This window comes from Squalius cephalus, assembly GCF_949319135.1.
Source record: "Squalius cephalus genome assembly, chromosome: 23".
Lineage (NCBI taxonomy): Eukaryota > Metazoa > Chordata > Actinopteri > Cypriniformes > Leuciscidae > Squalius > Squalius cephalus.
In genome coordinates, this window is record NC_137144.1 from 13,181,939 (window position 1) to 13,197,096 (window position 15,158).

At 35.8% G+C, this 15,158-nt stretch overlaps 2 protein-coding genes across 3 annotated transcripts in view; one reads left to right on the forward strand and one right to left on the reverse strand.

Moving 5' to 3' along the window:
* tln2b (talin 2b) overlaps positions 1–6,512 on the reverse strand; it is a 173,923-nt gene extending 167,411 nt beyond the window's left edge. Inside the window, exon 1 of one of the 2 annotated variants that reach the window (XM_079858777.1) lies at positions 6,333–6,512. The gene's annotated coding sequence lies outside the window, so the exon portion shown is untranslated. Of the gene's footprint in view, positions 1–6,100; positions 6,172–6,332 lie in introns of those variants that run through there. The other variant, XM_079858778.1, reaches the window with a different exon arrangement.
* Positions 5,770–14,492, forward strand: c2cd4a (C2 calcium dependent domain containing 4A). The gene is made up of 3 exons (XM_079858790.1): positions 5,770–5,976; positions 12,665–12,850; positions 12,967–14,492. The coding sequence occupies exon 3, from the start codon at positions 12,998–13,000 to the stop codon at positions 14,366–14,368; it is 1,371 nt and encodes a 456-aa protein (XP_079714916.1). The 5' UTR covers positions 5,770–5,976; positions 12,665–12,850; positions 12,967–12,997; the 3' UTR covers positions 14,369–14,492.
* Positions 14,493–15,158: the final 666 nt, after the last annotated feature.

The window sequence follows — 15,158 nt, forward strand, 5'->3', positions numbered from 1 at the left end:
ACACATTTATATGGGTATGTTTGCTTAAGATGCGTTCAAATACAGCTGGAGCGCAACCGTTTGAAAGGTGTCTTTAGACGTGTTTTTATTGTTAGACTATTTTTAACTTGAGACTATATCTTAAAAATACAATGTTCATTGACACGACAGCAGCTAAAAATTCAATGCAAAAAGAAATATAAACCAACTACTCACTATATGTAGTCAATTAGTCAACTCTCATGAGATATTCATGTACACTAGCACAGAAATGGCAGCATCTGAAATATTTCTCCTAATTTGTTTCTTGAACAATCAAGTCAAAGCCAGACCTAACATGAATTTACATTTTCTTCCAATTCCTCTCCAATATATTCTTGTTTTGTCCTCAGCGTGTGGTGTCACTGGTGTCGTACATTTTATCAGATGTAGTTGGCAAGCAAAAACTTGCATCCCAGATTGTGACACTTCGAGGGAGAGCTAATTATAACCTCACATATGGGGATATACAACCAGAAGAAAGCAGGTGTTATCTGTATTTTCTTTTTTATGATGATGATATGGAAACAATTTTTTAAGTTTTATAATTTGCATAATATTGCAGTTTATGCAAAGAGCATTACCAATTATAATTTCAAACACGATTTCATACTTTCAAACTTGGCAAATTGACCTGTTTATTCTAGATTCACAATTGCATATTCAAAAAGTGGGCATACAACCAATTTTGAGATCATGGGAAACTTGTTTTATCAAGATACGATTGTTGCACAGTACATCTTTAAATTACCCAGCTGAAAAAAAGCAGCAGAACATAATCAATACACATAATGAGCAATAACCTTTACCATCAAGCTCTCTGTCCATTAATCATGCATTTTAATTCCCATCGTGCCCTTTCATCACAAAAACACACATCCTTCCTCTTGTGTCAAGTCGGAGTACCAGAGGCCTTTTCTCAAGTCAGACTTCATGAATTAGTAGGATGCAACCAAATTAGACTTGTGGGATCAAAAGAAATTTAAGAAATAATGCACGTGGATATATTCATGGATGCATTGATATTCAAATTATGGCTGATACTGATAAGCTTTTCATGTTATGTCCGACGTTTAAATTCTATACATGATAAAATTCTTTTTTATCATGCAAATAAAACATGAAAAACTGAAACTAATGATTTTAAAAGCTATAATTGCATGTAGGCATCACAATATTATAATGTAGGCTACTGTATGAAAAATGGATATTCATTTAAAAATTTGCTAAAGATTACAATTTACAGTGTTGTGACTAATTCAATTATTAATGTTATTAAAAGATTAACTTCAAGTTAGTGCTAGAGGACGGCAAAGGTAATTGAAATGTTAAAATTGGATATATAGCCATGGCACACAACTATTTGCTTGATATTTCTTTTATATAACAGTTCAATGCAAGAATTGAAACTAATAAAAAAAAAAACTACTTTCTTCCGCCACAGATTCAAAACTCAAGTTGACAGTTTTAAAATTGAGTCCAAGCATCCATTACTAAGAAAACGTCATTTCAGAACTAGCCACGAAGAAATGGGCTGCTTCAGTTAAGAGGAAGAGAGAGTGTTTTATTACCTGCATGGCTGAATCTAGTATAGCTTTCATTCTCTAGGACAAGTCATAAATTCCTAAAAATATTAAATCAGTTTGCCATGTCTGTGTGCGCCGATATCTTTGTTGTAGCATCCTTTCAATGGTTAAGTGGATTTCACATGACAGGTGTCAGTCGAAACTATTTGCCCGGGAACAAATAACAGATTCATCATGAGACCAAAGATTGCCCGTTAGAAATACCCAAAATGAATAATATCTCATGTTTAGCCACTACCGAGACATCAAAGCTAGCATTGCTTGGAATTAACTGATTAATGTTACGTAATCAGATTCCAAAAATTAAGTACTTGTAATCAGATTATATTACAATTTAAAATAGCCTACTTGTAATCAAACTACAGTAATTTTTTACTGATTACATAATTACATATTATTCACAAAATGGCAGTAAATCATTCATAATTTATTGATTCTCCCTAATTCTTCTTTTTTTAATGTTTTAAATGTTTCTTTCTAAAAAAGCATACCATTTATATACATTCAGAAAGTCAGTGAAAGTACACACACAGATCAGCCACTAGTCAGGTGGCTGTTATGGAAAATTGAGAGGCCACAAAGCATTTGACGACTGGATTTACAGAAATCATTTCACTATTGAGAAGTTTTTTCTCAACTTTGCAACATTGCATATCAAATTAACTCCTGACGAACAAATTAGGCTAATCATTACGTCATAAAGTCACTTAAAGGTGCACTTTGTAATATTTAGGAGGATATGCTGACAGAAATGCAATATCACATACATAACTGTGTTTTCAGTGGTGTATAAAGACATTATGAATCGTAGATAATGAATAATGATAATGATAATAAGATAATGAATCGTTATGTTTTTCTTACTTTAGAATGAGCCATTTCTATCTACATACACCGCGGGTCCCCTTACATTGAAATGCGCAACATTTTTCTACAGTAGCCCTAAACGGACAAACGCGTTTCGTCACTTTGTTGTTCTTCGTGCAATGAGACTAGCTAAAGTTAGCGAATAAAACACTGACACAATGATGAACAAGTAACAATAATATTCGCAATAACATTTCGTTTTACTGAATAATTAAGTAAACATAATTTCTTACTTCATCTTTGTAAAGAAACCCCATTGCTTAACTGGCTACTCTCTTCTTGCTACGACATCTACGACAGATGCTACGATATCGTTTCCTGTCGGCCACCGTAACTTCGGTTGGTTGCAATTCGAAACCTCACCACTAGAGGTCGCTAAAAATCACACACAGCACCTTTAACATTGTAATGTAATGGATTACGTTACTAACTACAATTATTGTCATGTAATTTGGAATCAGTAGTGGACTACAATTTGTAAGTAATTGACCCAGCACTGAAAGCCAGCGGCAAATGTCAGAAAGTCTTGCCGAGATAAGGCTGTTCTCAACGGGGTACATAAGCGCTGATCACCTGGACCTCACAACTCCGAAAACATAGGAGCAAATTTTTTTATATGCATTATCTTTATAAATAAATCACAGATTTGAGGTTCAAACAACTACATTCTCACCTGAAAAACTCGTAAAACTACATTCCATGACACAACAACAGTAGTATTAAAAAATATTATCATTGGTTTTCTCCTCCATTGACATTTGCTGGGAGAAATGCTGCCTTTCTAGAATACGCAGAGACAAGCGGAGTAATACAAACGGTGAACAGTCCCAGTGCTGATACTGGTGGAATATCACATGGTGCTAATCGCCTCTCAGCCAATCAGATTCAAAGACCACAACTAACTGTCGAATAAATAAACATACTGTATATTATAAAATATTATAAAACTTTTCATAAATGGTCTTGCTGAATTATGCTTTTCATGTTACCGTAAATGTCTAACTTGCGTTGTATAATTAGGATTGCATGCTCTATCAAACGCCATCCAATTTCATACTAATTACTTTTGACTCGAGTGTTGCTGCAACAGACATCCGATGGTTTCGCCATAGTAAAAATGAATGTGTCTCCTTAAGAACAAAATATAATACTGAGAGTTCACCAGCTTGACCTCATATGACTTTGACACAGTCCAGCGCATACAGAAACATCCCTTTTTCCTGTCAAACAGCAGCGCTAATTTCCTTTTCCTCGCAGTAGTGACGGCGGCCTCCCTCCATCTGACACCGATTCAAAACTTTCAAAGCAATTTATGCTAAATAAACGTGGAAGTTAACGCATTCCAGGTCAAAACAAATCCGGTTGTTGTTGTTTTTTAAAGCAACTGGCACTAAGGTCATGATTGATTGATGATGTTAATAGATTGTTAAAACTAGGTCAAAGTGCATATGTGTCACATTGCATGCGCCATTCTGCCTCAATCAATGCCGCTCGAGTACATGTGACGGTGGTGATGCATAAATGACATGCATACTTTCAATCATTCGGATTACATTTAAACTGTATTGATCACACATAATTAGATCTACTGATCCAGCTTAAGGTGATTTTGCCAAGAAGAACAATATGCTCATCCTTGCTATAGTTCAGTCCCTTTTATACTGAAATGCACTGCTCTAACGTAACACTCATGCATCGCGAGTTGCCATGCCTTTGAAGTACAGTACGGATTCCAAGGGGTGTGGCGCTGCACTAGAGGAAAACACGGATTTCATCAAAGAGCCTGAACTGCCGGATATATGGACATGACTTCCACACGCTCCATATATCCATTTATGTGTGATTACCTAAGACAATAATCCATTTCAGGCTATTAACTGTCGAGAAGACTGCCGTTAAAGACTTAAAGTGCAAATACCATATCTTTTTATATTGCATGCTGAAAAACAGATGTGTGTGTAACGCTAAAGCAAATATGACTACATTATGTTGTAGGCATGAATGCATTTTGTATTGAAGAATCAGTGCATCATCTTGTGATATAGCCTATATATTTTTTTCCTGTATAGCTTTCCTGGGAGGTCTGACATAACATAATGTTTCTTACAGTGTTTTTGCAATCAAGCAACTATTGGGCTCATATGACAGATTAATATGACGACAGGACGTGCTCTACATTCAAAATTACAGGTTTAAGAGACGTATTCTAACAAGGATATTAAATATAAACAAAACTACATTTGGGAATTATTCCTAAGTTTTTGGCCCGATCTGTACCAAATTAACCATAAATGTAGTCTCGAGTGCCAATGTCAAAAAATGTATTTTTGAATTCAACATGGCTGCCTGTAGCTGATGAGATATGTAGAGTGTGGCCTATTTTACTAAAAAATAATGGAATAAGATATTTTGAGATATATGCCATAATAAATACATACCATACCATAGTACATCATGCCATAACTCTGAGGACACTGAGGTAGGTTAGCGGTGTTATAATAATGAAAAGGCTTAAATAATTGTTTTAAAATATTTAAGAAAGGCTGCTATAAGCAAATCAGATTTTTTTTCTGTATTTTATTAAGATTTATTAAGTTATTTACTGTCATTTAATTTGTCCAGTTTGTTGTTGCCATGATTTAGATTAGATGTTTAAATGAAGTTTATAGAAAATCAGTGTCATATTATACTAAATAAAAAAATAAAAAAATAAATTATACGTCTAACAGTACAGTACTATAGTGAGTAGAAAATATAATATGATGTAACAATTGAAACTAAATATTTTCCAAATAATATTTTACACAAATTCACAAACAGTATATCACGGTTCTCAACATCTTTAGTATAAGCCTAACATTTTTGTTATTCGCTGTTAAAGTAACTTACATTTATTTACCACAATCAGTCAAATTCTGGGTTGCCTCCAAAATGCTCTTACCCAATCAGCGCGCTCATCGATGTTCGACTCGTTACAAATCGAACGTGTTCGAAACAAATGGTTCTGAGCCAGTGAGTGGTTAACCCGGATAATTGCGAGTCGGTCTTGTTCGAAGTTAACGCGCGGAATTCGAATGGAACGGAATACTAGCATATTACTCTTAATATGTCTGTGATATAAAGACATGGCATATGAACGCATGCAAGTATTCTATACTGAATTCAATCACGGTTATCGGTATTAGCTGAGTTACAGAATCGAGAGGCGCTCATACCGATTTGCTCAGACCAGTTTGTTGAGTCGGTTCATTATAAAGATCCAAATAAAAAACGATTCGTTCACATCGCTACATTTAAATCATTTGCAAACAGCTTGCGTTAGCACCTTGCATGTAAATAGGCCGTACATCATTTCCAAAGAAATCCATCCATCAGCTGAGAGAGAGAGAGAGAGAGAGAGAGAGAGAGAGAGAGGCTACGCAACCCCGTTCCTCGATGTCAATACGCCGTAGGACTTCATGATACCTAAAATCAGCGCGACTAAACTACAACATATCCAGAAAAGGTAAAACTGTGACAAGCAACTCTACATGCTCTGAGAATAGCTAAAATTATCATTGAATATACAATTGTTTTACAAACAAGCAAAATTCTGATAGATAATTATTATGCACGGTCAATCCACACACATGTGAGGAGGAATAAATCACTGGCTTCAAATTCACTGACAGATTGCAGAATTCAAACATCACGCCGCACGAGACTCAACACCGCCCATTCATTCGGCTCCATCATAACATGTCCACCATAAATCAACACCAAAGCGCCTTGAACTCCCAACAAAAGAAGAACTACACGTGCGATGCATCAAAACGGTTCAGTTGCAAATAAGAACAAGAGAAAAAAATCACGATTTCTTACCTAAAAGGCAGCACGCGCTCTCGTGCGCGAGAGATGATTGAGTTGATTCAGAGGCAGCGCGAGCTGAACTGCGGTCCTGCCTCTGGAACACGAAGCCCCGCCCCTCTTGTTACTAGGGTCCCCCATCGAGGCGATATGATGTTGAGATAAGTCCTTCAAGTTGAAGTGCGATTATTGAACGAGTCGTTGCCTACTATCAGTGTTACACACCCATGTATTAAACTGAAGGCATACATGCGTGTGTTTGTGTGTGTGTGTTTGCCCATGCAACTTGAGTTGACCTCTAAACCCGGACCTTTAAGTGTGCATAATGAAGTAGTTTGGAATATTTGGCTACATATCCAATATGTGTAGTATGTATGTATGTGTGTGTATACACATATATATATACACACACACATACACACACACATAAATACATAAATATAATTATGTGTATATATTAGGGCTGTCAAAAGATTAATCGCGATTAATCGCATCCAAAATAAACGTTTGTGTTTACATAATATATGTGTGTGTACTGTGTATAATTATTTTGTATATATAAATACACACACATGCATGTTGTATATATTTAAGAAAATTTTTGATTTTTGTATAATTTATATATAAAAAAATTATATTTATATATAATATAAATTATATATAAATATATACAGTATATGTATGCAAATATTTCTGTGTATTTATATATACAAAATAATTATACACAGTACACACACATATATTATGCAAACACAAACTTTTATTTTGGATGCGATTAATCGCGATTAATCTTTTGACAGCCCTAGTATATATATATATATATATATACACATATGCATATATACAGTATATATGTGTGTGCGTCTCTCTCTCTCTCTCTCTCTCTCTCTCTCTCTCTCTCTCTCTATATATATATATATATATATATATATATATATATATACGTAATTTATATAATAAAGTACATGTATAAAATAAAATATATTTTACAATTTAATGGTAGCAAAGTAGATGTACTGTATATAAAATATAAAAACATTTTGGAACTGTGGAAATAATGTGAACATTTCCATTTCTGTTTTCAGCAGATGCTAATACTCTCAGAATGGCCAAATATCAGAGAAATATCAGTCCAAATACCTTCACTGTACCATGGTACGGTACTTTTTTATGAGGTCACTATTACTGGGACTAAATATGCCAATCTGAGACCGTGTACAATGTGTCAGACTGAGATAATGTACTCACAAATGATTCTGAATATTATTTTGTGGGGAAATGTGTGTTTGTTTGTTCCCTTAACATTTGAATGTTACTTTTCAGATGTAAAGGAAAAAAATGGACTTCAAGTCAACTGAGTCTTTTAGAGAGATTCTCTGGTTCTGTATGTTAGTGATACTCGGAGAGAGCTGTCATCAAACATTTATAGGCCGGTCCCTGAAGACTTCACAGACGTCTGTCTGCAGTCTGTCTTGTATACTCAGAGTGACCTTTATTTCCAATGACCAGTCTGGGACATTATAATGCATTGAGTATTTCTCCTGAAGTGCATGTTCAGACATTTGCTATATGATTGCGTGTGTGTGTGTGTATGTGCACATTGTAGCTCATCTGGATCTGTTGCTGTAACTGATAGTGTTGTCGTGGTGATGGAGCTTGAACTGCTGCTTGTGTACATGATGAATATGCAAGCACAGCTAATGAGGCTAATAGAGCAGAAAATGAGATGTATCATTAGAGGTTATGTACTGTCGAATGCAAAAAAAAGAAGAAAGAACTAAAAGGTGTGAGTATACTCGCAGACGGAACAAAGGAAATCAAGTGTGTGTGTGTGTACTGTATCCTATATACACTAAATACTATAAACACACAGTTGTAAAAAAAAAAATTTTTTTTTTATATATTATGTATGTATATATGTGTGTATATATATAAAATGTATGTATGTATGTGTGCTGTCAAATCGATTAATTGCTTCTAACATAAACGTCTTAGTTTACATAATATGTGTGTGTATACACACACATATATTTATACATATTGTATAAATGTGTGTGTATACATACAGTATATATATGTGTGTGTGAATGTATATAAACACAGATGCGCGCACACACACATAACATTTATAAATATAATAATATACAATACAGTATATATATATACACACACACACACACACACACACACATATTATGTAAACAACTTTTATGTTAGATGCTGTTAATGTGATTAATCGATTTGACAGCACACACACACACATACACACACACACACACACACACACACACACACACACACACACACACACACACACACATATATAATATCTGTCAAGTACAGTGGTAGTGATAGTCAAGTAGAAGTGGTATTAAAATATATATATATATATATATATATATATATATATATATATATATACCACTTTTACTTGTTCATGTGTATGAAAACACACACACACACACACACACACACACACACACACATATGTAATATCTGTCAAGTACAGTGGTAGTGATAGTCAAGTAAAAGTGGTATTGTATTAATATATATATATATATATATATATATATATATATATATATATATATACCACTTTTACTTGACTATCACTACCACTGTACTTGACAGATATTATTTTCATACACATGAACAAACAACCATACTGACTGCTGTATTTCTGTTGCAAAATATATTATGGATTAACCAAAACAAAGGAAATGTAAATAAAGAGGCAGTCATCGGCACAGCCAGCTTATCCTCGAGCCTCTTTGACCTCCAAGAGTCATTTGACGGATAAGCTTTAGTCCTCATAACTGACAGGATGCTGTCCTCTAGTGTTCACTCTAAAAAAGACATGCAGGTTTCAAATCCTGCCCTGTGTTTCCTGTTTTATAAATAAACAGTTAGAGGCCCTTTTTTCCTTTAATGGGTTCTGGGTTGTTTTTGAAGCAGTATAGTGAAAGTTCTCAGGACGGTATTCTGAGGCCTCATTTAAAGGTGACCCTTAAACACATGATGTTCATTACATGGTGACCTATGATAATCATTAAAACCAGCTGCTGCTAGCAGGAAAGGGACCTGCTTGAAAGAAGAAAAACAAGGGGGAAGTGTGTGTGTGTGTGTGTGTGTGGTCCTGGTAAACCCTACATTATGAGGACAACATGTCCTAGTGGGGACATTTTTTGAAAACATCTCCCATAAAGAATGATATTTTTTTTTAAATGTAAAAATGCAGAAAGTTTTCTGTGATGGGGTGATGGGTAGGATATACAGTTCGTACTGAATAATTTTTATGTTTAAGTTAAGTTTATGGAATGTCCCCATAAAATATGGAAACCTAATGTGTGTTTTTGTGATCTTGTATGGTTTATGAGGACACAAATGTGTATAATGACATGGGAATTACAACGTAAACATGGTTGCTCTCGTAAACCAAATGGCTTAAAAAACATACTTAACTGTGTGTTTTTTGTTTTTTGTAAATGCAGAAAGTTTTCTGTGATGGATAGGTTTAAGGGTATAGGGTTAGAATATACAGTTTGTTTTTCACACTTTATATTAGGTGTCTTTAAATACTCTGTTTATACAAAAAAAAACAAAAAGTTGTTAGGTACAATGTACTTATTCTGTTGATGTTGTATTGTAAAACACTGTTGATGCTATTGAGGTGGGATACGGGTAAGGGTAGGGACAGGTTTGGTGGCATTAAAAGGGTTAGTTCACCCCAAAATGAAAATTATCCCATAATTTACCCTCAAGCCATAGGTCTACGACTTTCTTCTTGGACCTTAGGTGACCTAAGGGTGGGTTGAGTTGAAGTTCAACAAAATTATAGATATAAATTTAATTATATATAATTAATTGAATTGAATAATCCTTAGATATTATTCAAGTGAATTTTAAATGAGTGAAAAAATCTAGAGCTTAATAAAGCATTTTGTATAAATCTTAATAGAACAAGGGATTGGACCATTTAGTTTATGTGATTCGTATTCTTAAATGTAAAACAAAAAAGTTCAAGATTTATACGGAATGTTTTATTAAGCTCTTTTTTTTAAACTAATTAAAAATTCTTAATATCTAAGGATTATTCTATTTAATTTAATGGAATTTTACTATTAACTGAAATGCATAAATCTTGAAAAAAAGCTTAATTTTTTTTTTTTTTTTTTGAGTGCAGTTAAAGAGAAGCTAACATTACATGACCATAGATTATGGACACATGACCATAGATTATGGACTTTCAAAACAAAAAACAAGGGGGTATATGCAAATATTGATCCTTAGAAGTCGTAAAAAGTATGTATATGTGTGTATGACCCCGACTACACCACTGATGCACACAATAAATGTATTGTATCAAATTATTAATTTAAATGTTGACACTTAATATCAAGTGGGACCTTATTTATTTATTATAAAAATAACTCTTTTTTTTCTTTCCTCTTTTCAATAAAACTGCAAAACTCTAAACAAAAATAATTATCATTTTACCCTAAAAAAAGAACACTAGTCTTTTGTTCACACTGAAATGGAATCATTAGGAAATTGTATAGTAATTAGTTAAAAGTCACCCTTTGGTGTCTATCCGGGCAAATGCAGTGCTGTCTTCACTTAGTTCAAGTGTACTAATTTTAAGAAAAGCCGCAAAACTAGTCTGGAATCAGCATGGGGTGACTTCTGCGGCGGTATATATATATCGCACAATCCTATTTATATGGCAATTATTTCCTGTACAGCTGTTCATAATCTCTAAATGACTTCTAAGTGCTATTTAAAAAGTTTTATCAACATTGAAGCACTTGTTTACTTCATGCTTTTCAAACATTAGAATAAGCCTTTCCTGCTGTTAAGGCCTTAAATATTACTCAACGTGATCACAACATTTCTTAGAAACCATCAAAAAGGCATCACTACACTCTAGGATCATTACGTCTATCCACCTCTCTTAGGTTACTGCAATAACCCCTCGAACTTTGACCATGAGCTAACAGTAAACAAAGACATAAATATCAAGCATGACGTCGTAGACAACTGTAGTGTGAGATACTGTAGATCACCTAGGCTATGCGAAGGTACATAACCAGAGGCGACACTGCACACGTTTTATCAAAGTAAATAGTCAGGAAGTGTCAGTTGGAATTTGACTAATATGATATTACAGAGATGTGTGAATATTGAGTTAATGTTAGGGAATTATACAGGAGATCCTGCATTCAAATTTTGCAAAGCTCATCTGTATCCTGCCACAAGAGGGCACCGTTGAAATGTCTGTATTTGTCTGTGTTTATTATTTCGATCAATGTCTAGCCAAGAGTTTCGGTCACACTTTATATTGGGTGCCCTTGTACTATGTACTTGTAAAAAAAAAAGAAAGTACAATGTACTTATTGTGTTCATATTGGATTGCAAAACACTTGCTGCTATTGTGGTGGGATACGGGTATGGTTAGGGACAGGTCTGGTGGTATGGATAGTTTTAAGGGTGGGTTAAGGTTTAAGGGAAGGCTCAATAGTGTAATTACTGTATTTAAACAAGATTCGACTTTTTTTTTTTAAGTCAGTTTAATGTAATTTAAGTTTAAATGACTTAAACATCCAAGTTGATTGTACTTAAAAATGTAAGGCAGCAACCTTTTTAATTAAATCAAAGTGTTTTTAATTTAAAGTGTGATTCATTTAAATGTTGGTAGTAGTTTATGTTGTTTCAGCGTTGCATTAACATGTGGTTTCAACAATATGAATAAAATATGGTTATGACAATATAAATATCTCTATGAATAAGAATTGCAAAAAGGCCAAACATTTTTTAATTATTAACAATAATTTTTCTTATACCAATCAAACAATCAGCAGGCCCCTTTTCATTATAGTTTTATAGGGCATACCCAGGGATTATTGTGCCTAGCTTGTGAATGAGTTTGTAAGCTCAGTAAATTTGCTTTAGACCTTTGTATTTGCTGACCCAGATACATGAGAGCCTGTGTTCCGTCACTGGTATAACTAATACTGTAGTCTTTGCAGGAAAAATGCCAGCGACATTTGGATTTGCATCATATTCAGGTATCATTAACCTATAACCCACATCTAATATTACAATTCGCGCACAGAGTAATGGAAACTCAAACACACACACACACACATGCCTTTGTTTTATCAGCCAAATTTTTTGGATTTCATTGCAATTTGCTTATCAGACTGGCCTTTACCTTTCCCAGTCTTGGATTGCTTAGATTAAAGTGTCGTGGCTTGTGAGTTTCTATAGGAACCAGTAGCCTTGAAAGCAGGGCAGCCCTCTCTTACCACTCGTGGGTGTGATCGAATAGCCCTTATCTCCGCCCACAGTGCTGTTCTGTATAAAAGGCCAAGAGCCCTTCACATGTGTCAGAAAGAGAAGCCAGTCTAACAGGAGAGCCTGCTGATTAGAGACTCCTGGCTATCACCCTGAAGACCTCGTTTAATGCAGCGTATAGAACAAGGACCTGTCTGAACAGACACTCAATTCCTCCACCGGAGAATCGGGTACACAAGGTAAGCAGCATACTAAATGTTTTGGCATTAAGATATAAAGACAGACACCTAATGCACAATTTTGGAATAAAACTAAGTGGACCAGACTTATAACCCCAGATCTTTTATTTTTGCAGTGTTTCTAACTTGAGTCCAAACTGAATTCCCATGTGGGTGGTAGAGAAGATCAGAGTGTCCGTCGAAAGGACCAACTTGCCACTTTCCGTAACGGAATACAGCTTCAAAATCGGAGACATCATGTTTGGAGACAAGTCATCCATTGAGAAAGCCAAGAAAGGCTTGCTGTGTCCGAACATCATTACCCCGGACACCATCCCAGAGTTCTGCATTCCCCCCAAGATCTCAAGCCCAGTGGAGGGCAAGAGTATTGAGCAGGGGAGGCCGACTCCATGCATCCGAGTGTCTCCATGTGAGAAGGGAAGTCCAAAGAGAGAGGTCAATAACCGAGAGCTACACAATAACCATATCATCCAGGTGGAGAGTGTTGAGGATGGACCATATGACAATGGCTGTAGTGATGAGGAAACCACCAATGCTGATCCTCAAAGCCAGGCTGCACTTTCCCTGCCTCACTTAGCTAAAGCTCAAACCTGCTATGGCTTCTGCACCTTGCTGGAAAGTCCCCACACCAGAAGAAAGGAGTCCCTCTTCCACAATGACCCTAACTCCAGTGGAATCCCCTTGGTTCTTCCCCGGAGTAGATCGAACACTTGCTCCAAATCTTCCATGCCATCTTCCCCCATCCTGCCATCTTCAAACTCCCCTTCTTCCTTTAGCCTGAATGCTCTTACTTCCAGACTTTCTCCAAAAGGCTTCCTGCACCGACAGGGAACTCTGGATAGCGATACTACCTCCTCGGCAGAATCCTCCCCCTTCAGTTCTCCTCTATTGAACAGATGCCCACAAAAGTCTTCTCTCCTCAAAGTGCTTAGCCATGAGAAAATCCTCTACCGTAACCTCCGGAAGGCTGCCATGTCCAGAAACAATTCCTTATCGACGGACGAGAGCAGCTCCACGGACAACAGCCCCAACATCATCAGGAGAGCATCTGACGGCCTTGTAGAACCTCTCCAGTGTGGTTTCAGCTTGGCACCTCCGGCTATCTTCCCCATGGACTTGGTTCTGCACCGGGAGAGGGTGATGAAAGAGAATTTGGTGCCTGTTGGAAGGGATGGGACCTTGCGGTTGTCAGCAGAGTACTGCCCTGAAAACCAGAGACTGCGCGTCCGCCTCATTAGTGCAGAAGGCCTGTATGCTCTGTCTGTGGACCCTAAAAGCATTAACTGCAGCGTTAGCCTCTCTATCATGCCCGGAAAAGTCCAGAAACAGCGCAGCACGGTTATCAGAAAGAGCCGCAATCCAATCTTCAATGAGGACTTTTTCTTTGACGGTATATCGGAAGATGATCTCTGCCAGAGGACACTTCGATTCAAAGTCGTAAACAAGATGTCCACAATGAAAAGAGACTATATTCTGGGCAACTGTGATCTTCCTCTCTCCAGCATTGTCACATTATAAATCCCACTGATCCAAACTGCTTAATTTATTGTGTGTGAGAGTGAGCATGCATGTATTTGTATGTATTATATTAAGTTTTATTTATTGCCAAATCTCTTTATCTGCCAAAGACTTGTTTTTTATTAAACAACAAAAACTATATCAGTCTTGTGGTCTTTTGTTCTTGACGGGAAACATAATTTTAGGTATTCAGTCAACAAATGAAGAGTTCAGATGCAAAAGCCTCTAAGTGCCATCTGAAATTTTCTTCTAGAATGATCATTTTTATCAAGCTCGTATATTTAAGCTCAGTAATTACACATAAATGACAACTAATAGGTCATTTTCATTGCCATTTAAGTGAAATTACTGAATTTAAATATACAAGCTTGATAAAAATGATCATTCTAGAAGAAAATATCAGATGGCACTTAGAGGCTTTTGCATCTAAACTCTTCAAATAATAACTTATTCATGATGAGAACATCTGTGACTGAATCAAAGCACGGCAGTCTTAAAAGGTTCTTAATTTCTGTAATGGCCTCCATTGTTCCTTGTCTCATCTTGAGCGGCTTGATTGCCGCTACACTGTGACACGTAGCCTTGTGGAAGATGAAAACATATTTGTATCAGTCAAATAAGGCTGCCTTTTTAACTATTTCCTTAGGCAAAGTACACCTTGTAAAGTTAATCGATGTGGCTTCCTTTTTCCCAACACAGAGATATTTCTTTGGGAGGTGTTGTAATAAGCAGGTTTTAAAATGGCCTGTCAGTGGGATCTGAAATTCACAATTACAGTAGCAATACCTTA

Bases quoted from the DNA above. Each gene is read 5' to 3' on its own strand.
- c2cd4a (XM_079858790.1), top strand. From the start codon at position 12,998: ATGTGGGTGGTAGAGAAGATCAGAGTGTCCGTCGAAAGGACCAACTTG.